At 40.4% G+C, this 19,233-nt stretch overlaps 1 protein-coding gene across 2 annotated transcripts in view; it reads right to left on the bottom strand.

Annotated features, from left to right (window-relative positions):
• Positions 1–17,674, bottom strand: part of DPP4 (dipeptidyl peptidase 4) — a 40,377-nt gene extending 22,703 nt beyond the window's left edge. Inside the window, exons 1-10 of one of the 2 annotated variants that reach the window (XM_064434713.1) lie at positions 17,360–17,674; positions 17,202–17,286; positions 9,125–9,214; positions 8,464–8,558; positions 8,267–8,341; positions 6,247–6,299; positions 6,072–6,144; positions 4,792–4,912; positions 4,231–4,391; positions 2,356–2,459 (exon numbers count right to left, since the gene is read on the bottom strand). In XM_064434713.1, the coding sequence (XP_064290783.1) occupies positions 2,356–2,459; positions 4,231–4,391; positions 4,792–4,912; positions 6,072–6,144; positions 6,247–6,299; positions 8,267–8,341; positions 8,464–8,558; positions 9,125–9,214; positions 17,202–17,286; positions 17,360–17,365 (863 nt within the window). In that variant the 5' untranslated portion in view covers positions 17,366–17,674. Of the gene's footprint in view, positions 1–2,355; positions 2,460–4,230; positions 4,392–4,791; positions 4,913–6,071; positions 6,145–6,246; positions 6,300–8,266; positions 8,342–8,463; positions 8,559–9,124; positions 9,215–17,075; positions 17,098–17,201; positions 17,287–17,359 lie in introns of those variants that run through there. The other variant, XM_064434712.1, reaches the window with a different exon arrangement.
• Between the last annotated feature and the right edge of the window lie 1,559 nt (positions 17,675–19,233).

Below are 19,233 nucleotides of genomic sequence, written 5' to 3'. Positions count from 1 at the left end.
CAAATTCATATTTGGAAAAGGTTTATTTCTGCATTTATATTTGACGGGGACGTCAGCAGGTGATTTAATTGCGACTGCCACTGAGTTTGCAGGAGCTTGTTTGGGAAAAACAAATAAAAATAAAGCATCATTTTTCCTGTAGCTATAATAGTGGTTTCCCTTGTTTTGTATAAGGGGAATTAGTCCCACAATTTTCATTCCTTCAAAGTGAGAGTTGTTAACAATTCTGGTGACTATAAATCATAAATCAGACAAGACGAACATTACAAGGAAAACAAACAAAACAAATATAATTTATCGAACCATTACAATAACTATCTCTCCCGTGAGAGAGGGAATGCACCTTCAGTACTCAACAACACACAAAAGGTTAACTAAGCTGCAATTAACTCAAATATAAAGTACAGTAGTTTTGCACTGCCCTTCCTCATTTGTTGCTGAAAAGGGATACTCTGCAAACTACTCTGCTTAGAAGTCAGCTTATTCTAGGATAGATAATTTTAGACAAGAAGAATCCATTCCCATCATCCTCCTGTACCCATGGTGCCAAAACCAGTGTTTAAATGCTGGATGGGTTTCATGCTGGTCATTCAAGCAGAGTGTCAGGTTTCAAGTACCATCACATGGCAAAGCACTGCCATTCCAGATTCTGGCAGTTTTTCTTGACAAAAAAACTCTTGCTCTGCAACATAAGTGAGGTGTGTCCCCTTCATATGTAGGGGTAAAATTGGTGCTCATCCAAGCTCTGGATAGTGCTGTAGCAGACAACTAGTTGCTGAGGCACTGTCCCTCAACATCCCCAATCAGGCAGGCAGAGTGAGATATGCCACCAACTCAAACTCAGTTTTGCTCAAAATTTAGCTCAGTGGAAGTAAAAATAGAATTTTCCATCACGAAAACTAACCTTTCCTGGCATACAGTGGTGTACATATAAATACAATGTCAATATTCAATACTTTGCATTTCCAGACAAAAATCCAACCCAACAGCAAACACTGCACATTGCTCACCTTTTCCTACTTGTGTACCTTTGCTCTTGCAAAGTTCTCCAAGACTCATTCTGGTCACCTCAACTTTTGCAGGACACATACAGTGAGACTTGGCCATTATTTGAATCAGCCACTGGGAGAAGGAGTGAATTTTTATCCTTGAACTCATTAATCAAGATTTATATTGTATTAATCTTGACTAACTGAGTGGCAAATCAATTTTAAAATGGATGGACTCCATGTAACCCACACCTCTGTTAGCCAGATGGGTGCGAGGCTGGAAGGTAGGTGATGGTTATTCTCCTCGCCTCAGCTTCCATAAGGTATTAACAAAAGGTAAAAAAACCCTCTTAGCAGTACTGAGCGAAATGTAAAGGGCTTTTAGTTCTGAGGCACTGGAATTCTGGAGGAAAACAAGGCACGACAGCTATCTAACATGCAGCTATTGCAGTGTGACTGTAAGGGAAGGATAAAGAACAACATATTCATAAGAGCTTGCATCTCTGTTAACACATGGATGCTACACTGAGTGGTGAGGCTGAAATGGAACAGTACTGATTTTCCAGTTATAGCTTTTTGGCCCTCACGTATAAAATGCTGGTTTTATGCATAAGCTAACAGACCTTTGTTTTTTTCTGGTTTATCAGTATAACCTGTGCTTTCATACCCATCATGTTTTTAAGTGCAAACCTCTAAAACATTTCTACAATACTGTTAAAAAGAAAAAAAAACAAAACCCAAGATTTGGGATACCAAATTGTGTGCATGCACTTTAAATTGATGTAGCTGCTCTTTACAAAATACACTTATATCATGTTGTGCATTTCCAGTGGCATTTTGAGGAATACAATTTTCCATTTACTCTGAGAGGTGCTGATTTTCACCATCTTCCCAAAGAAAACAAACATTTTAAGTATAAATCTGAAGACAACCATGATACCTTGCCTTAGCAAGGAGTCTGCTTCCAATGAAATCAAATCTTCACTTACCATTAAGGTTTTGTTTTGTTGTTTTTTTTTTCTCCAGTGAATAGAAATACATATATTATAATTTGATTATACGAAAACTTGCTCATATTAAAGTTGTACTGTGAAATGACTTCACCATAGTTAGACTCCACTGAATGTGATGAGCCAAGAACTTGTCACTTTCTGAATATAACATACATGGAATATGCCATCTATATATAATCACTAGGAGGATAATCTCTGTGCAGATTTTCTCTGGTAAATCTTGTTGCTACCAGAGCCACATTACAGGGAAAAACTGCCATATACACTGAATACAGGGAGGTCACATACAAAAGCTCCTCCTCTCCCATCAAAAGAAACAATCAAATATCAAATATTTAACCAAAATTTCTCACCTTGATTCTATTTCTGCAGGTGGAAAAATTTCAAAAGGGTGAGAAGCTGGAAGTGATGTGGTATCCACAATAAAGAATCGTACAGTTGGATTTGTAGCTCCTGCCTAAAAATAAAATTTTTCATTGTACTTCTGAAGAGAGAATATTCTTTGTGAAGTGTTTGAAATTATAGATGAGTAAGTTACTACAGACAGAAAGGTAAAACCAACCAACTGCAAATGTGAAAAGACAAGTTCCTAAATGCAGGATTGATACATAAATTATCCTTTGTATTTTTCACACAGAAGTGTTAGTTATGCGTTTCTAGATAAAAAAGACTACTACATTTAGAAACAATCACAGGGCTTGCTGTATTTGACCAGACCTCATCCTACGTACCACACACAGTACCTAGAGAGAATCAAATCCATTGCTAACACACAGGAAAATGCTTCTCCATGGAAGCAGCACCTTACATGAACTAATCATATCACAGCTGCCTATACCAATCAAAGCTGTGACTGCAGCATGCACTGCACTATCTCTAGTGTAATGCTGCTGACAGCAAAAGAGATGTGTCAGTAAGGGCTGCCTCTCCTGTGGTTAACCAGCCAAGTCCTCATGGTAACAGATAGGTAGCTAAACTTGATCCACCTCCAGAAGTCAGCAATATTCCAAACAAAAGGGGTTTGTAATAAAACGTGTAATTTAGAACCTATACCTCTTCTCAGGGCCCTGCTCAGGACAGAGCATCTGCAGCTGCCAGTGACCTCTCTGGGGGAGGCTCCAAGGGCACAGGAAGAGGCCACATGCTCCAGGAGCTTTGGGAAGGGTAGGGACTGACCACAGCTGCTGCAGAGAAAGCTGAGCTTGGCACTAAGAGGGCAATTTCTCCACCAGGCAGCTGTACCAGATGAACAATAACCTGGCTGTATCATCTGTCCTGCCCCATTAATCAAGAGTGAAAATATCTTCCTGGGATGGCCAGACCATCATGGATTGGGGCAGGCAGGGCATGTTGGTGCCTTAAGCCAACACAGAGAATAAAAACCCAGGGGTGAACAGAAAGAACTAAAATGATGGAATTGAGATGATTTCAACCCATCTATTCCTTCCCAGCAATGGGGATGCCCAGCACTGTGATGGTGAGTGTATTATGGAGGCCAACTATGAGAACATGTTTGACACTCAGCAGGGTGCTGCAACTGTTGTACTCTAAGTGTAATTTGTACTTGCTTTAAGTCTTAAGTGCATTGCTTAGATAAATCAAAATCCTGTATAACATCAAACAACAGGTAAGTCCTGTATTAAATATGAAACCCTCCCCACAAGGAGGAGGAACCCACAAGAGCACTTTGACTCTCACCCCATTCAGCCCAGTGCCAACTGTGCCTCGAGCAGTGGGCATAAATCATGTGGAGAGGAGGGGGAAGGAGCAGCTCCTTGCACTAAAACTTTCACAGCTAAAACTGGAAGAGCTTAAGGTGTGGGTAAACAAACTCCTTTAGCAGATTCCTCTTCTTCCTCTCAATACAGAAACATGCTAGATTAGCTGAAGAAGATTCCATTATTAATACCATGCACAGCCCTAACCTAATGTACATCTGCCTAATGCTTAGCTTCCTGTGAGATTTTTTATCTCAACATCTACTCACTACCTCTAAATTTTATAGTGAAACAACAAAACCTTAAATCATACTTTTTTTTCCTCTTTTTTCTTTCCCCTGGAGATAATAAAATACTTTAACATTGCCAGATGCTGTTGACTTCAGAAAGAGTAATCACAGCAAGCTGTTGAGGAGAGACAGACAATATTTTCATTAGCAGGAACTGATTAAATGACACTACTCTCTTAATGAAACTACAGAACAAACATGTTTAATAAATAACACAGACCTTGGGATATGGGATTTTAATGGTCTTTGGATACTGCAAGGTGTCTTCAGAATAAAAGGAATACTCTATAAGAGGGACTTCTGTATCATTAAAGGATGCATATGCCAAAAAATTGCCATTTGGAGACCACCACATAGCAGAATGGGTGCCAAACATTTCCTCTGAAAAAGATGCAAAAATATTTAAGTTATAATTGATAAGCTCTTCTATCCTGGGTGCTGTTCTCATTAGTTTTTAATAGGATTTTTTGAAATTGAAGTTCAGATACTAAAATACAGACTGTTTGTTGGGGTTCTGAAATGAGACATTAGATCAATGTTTATAATTTATCATGTGAAGACACTAAAATTTCCAGTGACACAGTGCAAACTAGGCAAACTCATATATACTCTTAGATCCTCACACTAGCCAGGTATTAAGCCCAGATAAGGATGCATGTTTCTTTTAAAATACGGAGTTTGATTATTTTGAATTTTTCAGTGGTAAGGAATGAAATAACAATTACAATAAACCAAAGTTTTCACATAATAATGGAAAGTAAAACTTGCTTGATGTAGTTACCTTCATAAACCCAGTCTGGTATTCCATTGAAAATTTTATTTTCTTCTCCATTTTGAGTGATTTGCACAGCTTCTGCTGTTGGTGAAGCTTTTACATAAACATTATTATTCCAAACATATGCCTGCAAAACATCATTATGATAACAATTACTATTACACTAAATCCTACTTCCTTTCTTTATTTCATCTACTGGGCAATTTACAACAGATGACAAAAAGCATCTTTAAAAGCTGCATTTCACTAAACAGCCTTAATACTTAACAAACTTGGAATTACTAATGCAAATACTAATACAGATCAGGGTGAGCAATATAACTCCAGGCCAAGATGCAAAAAACCAAATCAAATATGAAAAGTGACATGACTACTGTATCGAGTTTTAAAAATCTTGCAATTAATTTTCTCCCAAATACAAACTTATTTTCCTTCATTAGGAGTTGTTTTCCACTAATTTGTCTTTCAAAGAAAACTATCAGGGCTTCGGTAAAACATTCACTGGGGCCTCAGTGCTGCCAACAGGTCTGCAAAGATGGTACATTTCTTCAGCAGCACTCAGAACTCTAGTTTTTGGCACCTGCCTCCCTAATCACCCCTGGATAACTGAACAACACAGTTTTATTCCAGAGCTTTGCTCCAAGATGCAGAAACTCTTTTCAACTTCCTTTGCTTCTGTTTCTGGTCTTTATAATTGACATACAAATTCACTAAGCAATAAGAATAAATGAACACCACATTCTCCTGTGGAAGTCTAACGCTCAACACAAGGAAGGCACCTTGCAAACGTGGTGGTTGGCACCATTGACATGGACTGAAGAGGAGGGGAGGAAGAAAACAGTGGGAAAGAGAACAAGAAAGATTTTAATCCTCTAATCCCATTACATGCCTCCATCCCTCATAATTTTTTGTGTAATTAGGAGATAAAAATCACACAGTAATGATTAAATAGACAGTTATAAGCTGTAGACAGACAGCTGCTGTCTTTGAAAGGGATGAGCTACTGTCTGCAACTGTAAAAACACAAAGTTCCTGTGCATTTGTGCATTTCATGACTGCTGGGGCCACTTGTTACTTTCAGGAATGCATTTTCATTAAAGGACAAAAACAAAACACAAAGAGGATCTTTGGAATCTTTCCAGCTACAGTAGTCAATTTTGAAACTAGTTCAGCTACCTTACCTAGCAGTAGGAAAGTCCCAAAACCTCAAGGGTACAGACAACATGAGTTTCCATGTCATGTGTATGAAAATGACTCTATATAAAGTTTTATTTTTCTTTACTAACCAGTTTATGACCAACAGGTGACCAGGATATATACTGTGTATCATTAGGTAGAAGTCCATCATCTAAGATAGAACTGGAAAAACAAAAACAAAATGCAGCCAAGAGAAATCGGTGAAATGACATTTCAGGGCAAAATGAATGTTAAAGCAACATTTTATGTGCAAAAATTACTGACCTGCTACTGAAATCATAGATGTGATATGAAGCTGTAAAGGAATGCCTCCACAACTGCAAAATAATTATTTTAATAGTAAGAAAATAAATTTCACCAGGTTTCACATCTCTTGCAGCTTGAATTACCCCTAAATTTACCCTTGAATTACCCCTAAATTACCTTGTGATTTTTATCAAGACAGAAAGAGCACAATGAACATACAAGGCTAACAGATCCCTACCATGTTTAAGGGAAGACTAAAGAATTTCCACTCTTCTGGGGTCATCACTTAAATACTATGACTGAGGGCATTGACTGATTAAGGACAGAGCTACAGATGCCAGAGATGCTGCAGATTTTCAGAAACCCTTGTAGCCGCATGGCAAATTATCGCCAGTGTGCAGTTAATCCTCCTCCTTGTGCTTTACTGCCTCATTTGCTGTTTTCTGTCTCATTTTTCATGTTGTGTTATTTAACCTAGCATCTTATTTTATAGTAGTTCTCACAAGTTCCAGCAGTATGTGTGTAGCAGTTCCTCCAGTACCAGGGTGACCTATTCCCATTCATATTGCCATAGAAATAAAACCCTTCTCTGAGAAATCTGCCTCTTGAGATCTGTATCACTCTGTGGGCACTTAAGAGAGAGAAAGATGATGATGATAATGCACACACATTTAAACATGTTCACTTTGTGAGGCTGGAGAGGTTTGATTTAGCTCACAGCACTGACATGTTGCAATAATGCTCCCTTCTAAGAGGGTTCTTGGATATTTGTATGAAGATAAAAACCAACAACTTAGTACTACACAGCCAGATGGCTATTACATAACAAGTGTCTACATCCTCATGATTCATTTTGTTACTCTCTTTCTTTGCAATAAAGATTAATAATAACAGAACTTTCAATCACACTGTTATATAAAGGTTAAAATATCTTGCTTCAGCATTAAAACAAAATTAACTCTTATGAATGCAACAAATAAAATACTCCAGAGCAATAAATTAGAAGTAGAGGGGATGTGTAGGGTGGCTAGTAAATATTAGGCATTTTGTGGCCTCTAATGATGTAGTGGAGAGCCAAATACTTCTGAACAATTCAGAAAAACAAAAGCTAACTGGCTTAGGAGGATCCAGCACAGAAGCTAAAATTGAAAAAAAATTGATGACTGAGTGCATAGACTGCATCTGGCACAGTTCAAGAACCACTCTGGGACTGCAAGGCCAGGACATGTAGACAGTGCTCAGTGACACAGTGCTCAGGTATTTGTACACTGCACAAGTTAGCACTGAACTTTTTACAAACAGAACAGGCACCCCTCTAGAAAAAAAAAAGGAAAGAACAACAAAGTCAGTGGTTTCTCAGTGCACAAGCTGCACAGCAAATGATCACCACCATTAGGCTTCTCAATTGGCACACAGAGGCAGGTTTTCATGCCACCTGGCATAAATGTGGGTTGACCTTTGTTGCACGGTTCAGCACTGTGCCAGGATGAGGCATTCTGCTGCAGGCTTTTCATGTGCTTGCTGACAGGAGGCAACAGGGACACACAAGCCCACTCCAAGCACAAGCCTTCTTTGAAGCACATGCAGATTTTCATTCACCTCAGCTTTAAACTCTTACCTCCCACCACCACAATGTATAACCACATATATATATATATATAGCACACATACACAAGCAGATGTACACCAGCATATCTACTCATCACTTCTCCTTACCCACACAACTCCTGGGACAGCCATGCCTATCTACTCTCCTAGATTGCCTTCCCAGATAAACCATCCAGCCTTGTTCTCCTTGCAATAACCCTACATTCACTTTTTATCCAGATGCTTTTTTTTCCTCGGGCAGTCAACTCTCTTCTGCCAGGCTCACAGATAATACCAGTCTCTTCTCTTCCTGCCTGCTCAACTTGACTGTTCCCTTACATTCATCACATTCATCCATCCTCCTGCATTTCCCTCACATTCTCTCAGCCTCTCAGCTGTTCCCAAACCTTTATTTTCCAGTTTCATCCTCAGCTGTAAAGTGCACTTGTACCTTTGTATAGCTGTATTGCAGCAGAGCAAACTTTTGGTCAGGAGACAATGTAACAGTGCTTGCCTGGTACTCATCCTGTCAACAAAGGAAGGGCAAAAGAAACACATTAAGCACTGATTCCAAAGACTATGCAGTACAAAATATGAAATCCAATACCTTTCCCAATGTCTGCATATATCACATAGAAGTCAACATACTAATGTTGTATTTGCCAGGATTACTGAGAATGTTCCGTTGTCAGCACTGATACACAGGATGTTCCCATTATCTGTTTTGTGAAGATACTGATTTCCTAAAAGCACAAGAGAGATGCCAACACAAAGTAAGTAAAATCCTCATCAGTTACTTCTATTTGCCCTTTATGCTTTTAAGCAGGAAATAAATCCCAAAATTCTGGTTAATGCTGTGTTTCCCAATCCTATAATGGAGGCTTATAGCACAATAATGTTCACAAAATGTAGTCGTGGAGCCCACAGCATCCACCTCCTAGCATCTCTTTCCTTGGGGCACTAGGCATGCTTGGAAGGAAAAGCAGCCTGCATCTCCCTGGTCTCTGGCAGCCCAAAGCACAGGAAGCTGACACACCTCAGAGGGTAACATGCTTCCACCCTAAAGCACAGAAGTAAGTATGCTCTTTTAGCAGTAGGTGAATATAACTTGCCATGAACATGAGCACATTTCTAAGGGAAACAAGGAACCAACCCTTTGAGCTACGTGCCATTCTATAATGGCACCATTAAATAATTTGACTTTTTTTCAGAATACAGTAGTCACCTCAGCACGAGGTGACAGCAGGTGGTACATTGCTGAAGGTAGTACATCTTCTTAACATTCAAGTTGTATGTATAAATAAATTACCTGAAATCCATTCCAAATTATGTGTTTTGTACTCATAGTCATTGTTCAAGTAATTCTGTAGAGTGTACGTTTTTCCTGAAGGGGTCTCTTCTGAAAGAAACAGACAGAAGAGAGATTCTGATCTTTCCTGCAAATTGTTCCACCCCAGCTTCTTAACCTGGCTACTAAGTAGAATTTTGTTGCTGGTAATTAAAGTGTTTTAGCTAACCATCTCTAAAGTAGTAGCAGTGGGAAGGCAATAAAACTTTATTGCAAGGTAAATTCAGCAAGCATAAAATAAAGCAGCGTCAGCAAGGTCACTCAACAAACTCATGGAAATGAAAATACCTTTTTGACAGTGAAAAAAATTACCAGAAGACCTCTGGCCCTCTTACCTCAGCAAACATGTACTCCTCAAAAGCTGACAAGAAGTGATCTTTGTGCCTTTCTCCCCATGCTCACTCTAGGAAGTTCACTGCAAAGCCCCTGTTGCTAACAGCTGCAATTGTGAATAATTTGCTTATCCTTAAGCTCAAATTTCAGAAATGTCTCAAATAAAAAAAAAAAAAATCTGAGAAGCAGTAAAATATTTAGGGAAGGTCTAATAAAAAAAAATTGAATAACAAACTTCCTGATAAGATTATGATGAAATAATTGATTAAATATTTATTCCTCTTTTGATGTGATTTTCACCAAGGTATGTTTAAGTTTATTTTTAGCATTACAATTTTGATGGGACAATTAAAGCCAAGTAACTGGGTTAGTCTGAAAAGACCAGTGAAACTTTAAATCTAGTTAAGCTAATGACTTTGGTCATCAGCTTCAGCTGCAGTCAGCTTCTATGTAAATTATTTTTTTCTTACAGCTTGCAGTGCACAAGCTACTTCTTTCAAAGTGTGACACAATAACAACAACAACTCAGTCTGTGAGTCTTTGTGATTTTTTTTCCTCTGAAAACAAAGAGATTTTAAATTCAGGTGCGTAATTCTCTCCCTGCATCCTCTCTGACTTTTTTTTTTTTTAATGGAGACCTAAAATCTACCTTCATCTACCTGTATATAGCCTTTTACCTACAGGGTCCAGAAGGGAAGGAATTTTAATTTCAACTGGCTAAATCAAAAGACCAAAATAAAAGCAACCAAGACAAACACCCAAGTACTGATCAACCACGGTGCCAACCTGCCCCTATTAGCTCTGAGACCCCAGTCTTTTGGATACTTTTAAACAGACTGCCTTCACTTTCCTTATGCTGAAGAAGAAAAAGACAGCAATGTCCTTGGGGACACACACACACAAAAACACCTCACAACAGTTTTTGCAGGTTCTCTTTCTGCAGGTTGGATGCCTGTGACGTCTGGAACATCAAAAGGAAGACATTTATATCAGCTATCACGGCTTTTCTCTTATTTACAAACGACAAGATAACTGTATATATACAGCACAGACTGTACAACTACCACTGCAAGAGACGTAACAAACAATGATTTTAGCCTAAAATGCTCAGAAAAGGTTAAAAAATGCTTGCCCCATACCATTTGAAATGTGACTCTTAAAAAAAATTACTAGGCTGGATTTATTGCTCTTGAAGTTTCTGTGAGAATATTAATTTCTCAGGTTATTTATTTAACTGAATATTTAATTTGATGGATTATGAACAAGTGGGTATTTAATATTCATACACAGTTGTCTAGTTGGGAATATGACTTCTTCCTAATCGAGGAAGTGTCATTTTCAATCAGAGGGGCTTCAGAAAGCAACAAACTCTCTCTTGGAAAAGGAGAAGCAATTTAAGACAGGTGGCTGATGAACAGGTTTAGGGATTTTTCCAAACTGATGAATGTTTTTCTCCCTGGTGACATACATATTTTGCTAAGGTCTCATTACTAAAAATCAGGCCACTATTAAGATTTGTTGGCTATGTATAAAATTAAAATTTCATTTTCTGTCAACACCTTCCACATAGTATCTGAATATGAAAACACACGCCAAGCTGTAAGGGTACAGTCATAGAAGTTCTAGTTGAAGCATTTTCTTAATCTACAAGGTAGGCCACTACCAGTATATTCTTACTTATCCACTTTGTGCCACTGACCAGAGATATTCAACATACATTGAATTCCAAATTTTGGTTCTTATTGTTCAGATTCCATTTGAAAAGAAAGGTCAAACAGGTTTATTTTGACAGAATAAAGTAATTGCTGATATTCAAGAGCATTTTATTGGCTTTGAATATGGTATACAGGTCGATGGATGTTTATATTTTAGCAAAACAGCTTCTTTCATTCTTAGTTCCTCAGAGAGGCTGCATTTTGTTGTTATTTTTCTTTTTCAACAGTTCTACATACAGACTTATTTTTCTAACTCCAAATTACTAACTTCCAATGCTCAGAATTGGAGCCAGCTCTGTTTATAATCTTTATCAATGCTTTGGATGAGCGGGTTGAGTTCATCCTCATTAAGTTCACAGACAACACCAAGCTGGGCAGGAGTGCTGCTCTGCTGGAGGGCAGGGGGACTCTGCAGAGGGATCTGGACAGGCTGGATCGATGGGCTGAGGCCAGCTGCCTGGGGTTCACAAGTGCCAGATCCTACACCTGGGTAACAATAACCCCAGGAAGTGCCACAGGCTGGGCAGAGTGCCTGGAAAGCTGCCCAGCAGAAAAGGACCTGGGGGTGCTGGTCAACACCAGGCTGAACACGAGCCAGCAGTGTGCCCTGGTGGCCAAGAAGGCCAATGGAATCCTGGCCTGTGTCTGGAATAACAGGGCCAGCAGGAGCAGGGCTGTGATTGTCCCCTTGTACTTGGCACAGGTGAGGCCACACCTCGAATGATCTGTCCAGTTCTGGGGCCCTCAATTCAAGACAGACTTGGAGGTGCTGGAATGTGTCCAGAGAAGGGCAATGGAGCTGGTGATGGGTCTGGAGTACAAGTCCTGTGAGGGGTGGCTGAGGAAGCTGGGAGTGTGAAGCCTGAGAAGAAGAGGCTCAGGGAGAATGGTATTGCTTTCTACAACTACCTGAGAGGAGGCTGTAGCCAGGTGGGGGCAAGCTCTTCTCCCAGGCAGACAGTGACTGGACAGCAGGAAATAGCCTGAAGCTCTGCCAGAGAAGGTTCAGGTAGGACATCAGGAAGAATTTTGTCACTGAAAAGGTGGTTAATCATTGGAAAGGAGTGCTCAGGAAAGTGGTGGAATCACCATCCCTTCAAATGTTTAAGAGATGACAGAATGCTACGTTTAGTTGATAAAGTGGTGTTCAGTCAAAGGTTGGACTTGATGATCTTGGAGGTTTTTCCCAATCTTAATGATTCTATGATTCATCTCTACCCTGGTGTGACTCCTGACAGTATATATGTATTTCCACTGTCATAATCATATACTAGAAATAGTTACACCATAATACCCCTGTTACAACAGTAAAAATGTAAGTCCTGCAAAGAAGTCTCTTAAACATTTACATAAGTAGTACTCATACAAAGTTGATAATTCTGCTTGAATTTTGGAATTTCCTATTAATATGCCACCCTCTCTTAAGAGAAAAACTGAGTTGGTCTCTGTAGGTGTGAGGTGTTGACATTGTTTAACCCCAGCTGGCAACTAAGTACCACTCGCTTCCTTCCTCCCTCGCCCTCGGTGGAGATGGGGAAGAGAATCAGGAAAAGATAAACCCATAGGTTGAGATAAGAACAGTTAATGATTGAAATAAAACTAAATATAATACTCCTAATAAAAGTAATAATATTTGTAATGAAAAGCAAAGCAAGAGGAATAAAACCCAGGAAAGACAACTGATGCAAAATGCAATTTGCTCACCACCCACTGACCAATGTCCAGCCTGTCCCGGCAGCAATGGGCACCTGGAAGCCAATCCCCCAGTTTATATGAGCATGACATTATGTGTTATGAAATACTCCTTTGGCCAGATCAGGTCAGCTGTCCTGGCCATGCTCCCTCCCAGCTCCTTGTGCAGCTGTTTTCTGGCAGAGCCTGGGAAGCTGGTGTCCATGACTCAAGAGTAAGCACTACTTAGCAACAGCCAAAAAAACATCAGTGTGTTACCAACATTATTCTCATCCTGATTCTAAAACAGAGCACTGGACTAGCTACCAGGAGAAAATAACCTGATTCCCACCCAAAACCAGGACAGGTGTAAAGCAAACAAGAAGTTAACAATTGTGTAAGGTTTATGGTATGACATATCACCATACCAAAATGGAACCATGTTGAGAAATTACTTTTTTTGTATATGCTTTGGTTATTCCCCAGTGTCCAGGTGTATTTTCCTAATTTCCACGTGTAAATTAAAAAGAAAAGGGGCAAGAAATAAATGGACTTTAAACCATGGTAAACTATAAAAACAGTAATATTGGAAGCTTTACTGCACGTTTAACACTACTGAAAGAGACAGGAAAATCACATAAAGGGAAAGATAGGTGCAAGCATGATGTTCAATAATAATAAGAAAGGGATACAGAAATTATACAAAACAGAAAAGGTGAATGGTTATTGCCATTTTAGAGTGAAGGCAGAAGAGCAAGAATGATCTGCAATCAAAGCATGTAATTTAGGAGCAAGGGAATCCTGGTTGATTCAGTGGTCAGAATAGTAAAGGACACTTTAGGCTAGCTTTTCCAAATCTGCTGTTTCCCCATTTCTCTTCCAACTCTTCCCCCCTCCTATATACTCCAGCCCCCAGTTACTATGTGACAGTTAGAGACCTGATTTCCAGGAAAAAAAAAAAAAAAAAAGCAGGTGAAAACTACTGTACTGGCTCAGGCCAAAGGCTCACTTCATCCAGAATTCTATCCAATACCCAGGAGGTAATACAGGACATTCAGGAGAGACCACAACCAAATGTGGGTGCTGTGACACCTCCTGGAGCAGTTAATCCAAAAGGCACTCCATGGGGCTGCAGAGACTTCCCTGGAGGGATTTAATCATTAACTTGGTAAATCACTGCTCTGGAATCTCTCTCAAATTTACCCCATCTCATACAAAGCAAGGAAATAATAGCAGAAGTGTTCTATAGATAGCAATCTACTGTTGATAATAGGGTTTTATATTATATTACTCAACATTTGAATTAGGGTAGATAACTGAGTTAAATGACAGTTACAGAAGTCAAGGACATGTAGTAGGAAAACGTGTGCATTCCCTATCTCTTCAGACTCACACAGAACTCTCAGGCACCTTAAGGTCATTAACTTCCCAAGAGGTGCAGTGCTCTTCCAGACTCTCCTAGGCACATTTCTATCAAATGACCACAAAAGATTCTCATTTAGAATCTCACCCTTAGAGAATTACACCAGTGAGTGAAGAAACAGCTGTGTGGAGCCCTCCCTCCAAGGCTGTCTCTGCCTTGCTCATGGCAGCAAAACAACAGCAAATACTGCACTGTCTCCTTCCTGCTCCCAGCATTGGCTGCTCATCCTCCCACTCCTGGTCTTCCTGCCCAGCTGCAACAAGACCAGCAGTCAGAGAAGTGGTAAAGGTATATATAGACATGGAATGTTTCAATCTGCCTTTTGCATGAAAGGTTATAGAAGAAAAAAAAAAAAAAAAAAAAACCAACCCAAAACTGTGAGAAGTGTAAACAAATTGGCGAATCATGAACAAAGAGACCAAATATTTTTTTATAAAATACTCATGCTTTAAGGGTAACAACTTGTTGCTGTAGTCACCTGTTGGATAGCTCAAAGCACAACAATGCTTTGATCAACAGACTTCAAATACAAGCCCCAGTGCTGTTTTGAAATTAAACTGTTTGATGAAAGTAGCCCCATTATTAAATATAAAATGAAGTGCCAAAATAGGTAGTGAGTCTAAATGAAATATAGAATTTTGTTCAGAATTCTGTTCTGGCAGCAGATCCTCCAGGTAAATGGCTGCACCTCACATAAGGGAACTACTCCACAAATTTAAGTCTTCACTATATGTCCATTCTAAGTGTCTGCAAGAAGAGAAGCAGAAGTTCTCCTTGCAAGGCCTGCAAGCCAGAACTCTGCCGGAGAGGCAAAATTCCACCACCTTTCACTGCACTGGAGAACACTTATCAAACTGATTATGTGCTGCATGAATACTAAGCTTATGAAATGAAAATACACTGAGAAGCATGTCAGGGAGCACAGCTGCAGACCAAAGGTAAGAAATTCAAACTCAAAACTATCTGTTTGTATCAATGACTGTCATATTCACTCCCTGTACAATGCTTGAACCATTGGGATGAAAGGAAAACTATTTGACTGCAGTTACAGGGATTTTTATCAGAGCAGACTTTGATTTCACATGGTCACAGGCACATGAGCTGCTCCTTCCCAAAGCAGTTTTATCACTTTTCATTTTTTACTCAACCACCTGCATGGCCCAAGAGGCATCCCTAGCTGACTTGTGTCCTGTGGTTTTTCATAAAAGCCATATAATCAAACTAGTGATTAATTGTTCTAACCTATAAATTACTACTTTACGGGTACACCACCTCTACACTCTCAGCTAGCAGAAAACATCTGTTTAGCACCCTACAGTCAAAAATTCAAAAGAACTCTGCAGTTCCCAAACTCAATGGTCACAGTTGTTCAGATGTTACTGCTGGCCTGATTTGTGAAGAGACAGGAATTCAAGATTTTGAACTGGGACCACTCATCTCAATCCTTATTTTACATAGAAGGACTTAATGAACTACCTGGGTGTGTTCACTCTGCCTTAATTTGAACCAACAGTAAGAAGTCTGACACACTGTTCTACTCTTTTACAACCAAAGGACACAAGCCAAGGCTGACAGCATGATGGTATTCTGTGTATCGTAGAACAGAAATGCCTCTTTGAAGTAAAATTAATTTGCTATATAACTGAATGACTGATCTTGAATTGCAGCCACTTCTAGAGGAAAAGAACTCCTATGCTACAATTCATGAAAGAAGAAAACCCACTTTATTTACAGTAAGACACAGCACTGGCATCAAGATAGACAAGTACGAACTCTTCAGCAGAGTTCAGGCCTGCATACTGAATTCTTTCACTAGGTGTTATGCCTGCACACATCCATCTGATAAGTTATCAAGACCCTTTCTCTTGCTCTTCCCCACTTGTGAAATTCAGAGTATTTTTTGTCACCTCAAAAATCTGCTTTTTTTTTGAGATAAGTGGCAAAAAGCTGCCCAAAATAAGAGAAAATAGACTGAGCATCCACTGATGGAAGTTTCAGCCTAGAAGGCATGTAACTCAGATATCTGGACTTTGAAAATCCAGTTCTGAATGACTGTGATATTGGCATTAATATTAATAGAGCTGAACCGCAAAACAGTTTAATGTAAATTATGCCACAGGAGCGCCAGTGACAAAACTCCGCCTCTTTAACCGACACGACAAACCCCCCAAATTTGTGCACACATGAGCAATTTCCGAACACATCCTCAAGATCCAGTTTCACATCCTCACTTTTTTTGGGGTGCACTTCTTGGTCTAGTCTAGAAAAACTCTCCCTCAGACTGTGCTGTGCTGGCTGTACATATCACGACTGCTCAGCTGTTAACCACAAGAGCACAAAACGAGAGCAGCTCTGTCCCACCAGCTGAAAGCAATGCATGGCTTGACCAGGATTTAATGCTGTTTCACATTAACATCCAGAGCTGCAAGGGTGACCTGGAAAGTGCTAACTGGTCAGAGTCCAAAAACTCATTCCGAATCTTTCCGTACTTTTCTGACCTCTGTAACTGTGCTGTTTATATAATTTAACTCAATGGTGTCAACAAAAGTTGCGCAAACAAAGCAAATGAGAGGGAATATAATCTTTTCAATACATTCTAGAGAAACTGAGTAATTGTCAGTATACTGCTGGTTCGAGAGCCTTTGGCGACAATAAGAACAGAAAATGGTGAAAACGACAATGCTTCTAATTGTTATCAAGGCAAACAAGAAAAACAAGAGATTTTCCATGGTCCCCGCGCCCCCCACCCTCTCTGGTGAGACGGCCGTACCTCCCATTTTCCAGGACCCGGCAGCCGCAGCTCAGCGGACCCCGCTGCCTGAGGCAAAACTTTCCGCAGAACTTTCCCCGCGGCCGCCGCCAGCCCCGAGCCCCCTCCCCCGCGCCGCGCACTTACGGCGGGTGAGCAGCACCAGGGGCACGGTGATGACCACCACAACCACGGCGACCCCCAGGATCCCCAGCAGCCACTTCAGGAAGCTCTGCAAGAGAAGTCCGGTCAGCCGCCGGCGGCCAGGCCCTGCCCGCGCTGCCGCCCGCCGCCCCCTCACCCACCGGCATCGCGGGGCAGGGCGGAGCGGGGCAGAGCGGAGCGGAGCGGGGCAGAGCGGAGCGGGGCAGAGCGGAGCGGCTCCGCGGGCCGGGCCGGGCGCGCTGTGGCTCCGCAGCCCCCGCGCTGCCCGCGGGGCTCTCCTCGTGAGCGGCGCCTGGGCGGGGGCCGGGGGCGGCTGCCGGGGAGCGGCAGGCAATGGGCGTTGTGCAAGATCCCGGCTTTCCGCTGGCTTTGCGGCGCTTTCTCCGTCGGTTCGCAGCCCCGCAGCGCGGTGACACAGCTGTACGCGGCAGAGCAGAGACCTGGGACAGCGCGGGGATTTCTGTCGGAAATCAGATAACGGCCCAGAAGTGAAGTGCCATCGAACGCTGACGGAAAACTCCCAATGTTTTGATAACGCCGGCAATACTTGTTAAGTTTCTGCTCTTTGAACTTCCCTTTCTGACAGTCAAGTCATGAAAAAAAAACCTGATAAAATTGCAGGAAGGGCTTATATTTATAGTTTTTTGGCACTGGAGATAGATGTGTAAGTCTGCTAAGTGGGTCTTTAAATTAAGACCAGAAAATGGAAGTGTAGGATAAAAGTTTAAAATTTAGTGAAGATGCCCTTGTTTATGACATAAAACAATTCCCTTTCCAATGAGAGTTTTGAGCATGTGCTGAGAAAGTAGGATAAACTGTTGGAAAAGACAGAATAACCTGTAAATCAAAACTGCAAAGCTTTTGATTGTTTAAAAAGCTGAGTCTTACCAGTTATTAAAAAAAACTGTCTGAGTTTCTACATTATTTTAAGAGCTCTAGCCTCCAAAAAGATAATAGTAAGTCACGCTTTTTGTTTTATCCATGTTAGATTTTCCTCCTCTAATTGCAGAACACTAGGAGCTACCAGAGACAGATGCAGGTATTTTACGAGTTGAGAAATGTAACAGTAAAAGTATATGATCTGCTGAAGCAAGATTTCAAGTCAAGGGAAATAGCAAATGTTCTTCGTCTTGCCTTCAAAGAACTTGTTAAAGCTTTCAGAAAGGTTATGCTGCCTGCTCCTTCATTCTACTTCTGCAGATGGAGCACAGCATTTAATATTTTACTGCTGTTTCTTAAGCAAACTGTGTCTGGAAATGGGATAATAGCTTTTTGTGATAAAAAAAATCTCCTTTAGTAGAACCAAAGTGTTTACAAACATTAAAGGATGTGTCTCTAGACTTCATCTAGGTACAAACATGTTCTTCTCATTGTTGTGTACCATTCTCCTTGAAGGTAGCAGTTGGTACTAGTTACAAAATTATGCTGTGCTGGCTGTATTGGGTTACCTTAGGAAAGTCATTAATGTGCCCTGACAGTGGCTCCAGGTAGCACAGTGCATTTACCATGCAGCATCCAACCTGCTGCAGTTTCACAGCTTGCTAATCACTAATCTCTCAGTAGATAAGAGAACTTCTATAAAGTAAAATCACAGTGAAATGACAGTGTTTTACATTACCTTTCAAAGCAGTATCTCATTGTGTGCTGCAAGATGCATGACCAATGTTTCAGAATGTCCACTTAAATATCAGTCCGGTATACTGTGCATCTGTTTGTCTTATCAACAATCAAAAAGGAAAATAGAACACCACCACCTCTCACCCTAGGGGGAATTTTCCTTTTCCTAGTGAGTAGAAATCCCAACATAGATATAATTCAGCCAATCTGTGCTTTTCCCCCCCCCTAAACATTTAAGTAGTCATTATCACAATGTCTCAAAATACAGCAAAGTCAAATTATGTCAGTCTTGTGAAAAAATGTACCTGAATGCTTTGTACCTTTTCATAGCCAAGTTGCAGTTTAGTAATATTTTGAGGGATTATCTACCATGTTTTAAAGTTTATCTGTTGTGAAT

The sequence above is a fragment of the Passer domesticus genome, chromosome 10, assembly GCF_036417665.1.
Source record: "Passer domesticus isolate bPasDom1 chromosome 10, bPasDom1.hap1, whole genome shotgun sequence".
Taxonomy (NCBI): domain Eukaryota; kingdom Metazoa; phylum Chordata; class Aves; order Passeriformes; family Passeridae; genus Passer; species Passer domesticus.
Note: the sequence above shows the minus strand (reverse complement) of the source record. Positions and strands in the feature narration are given on the sequence as shown.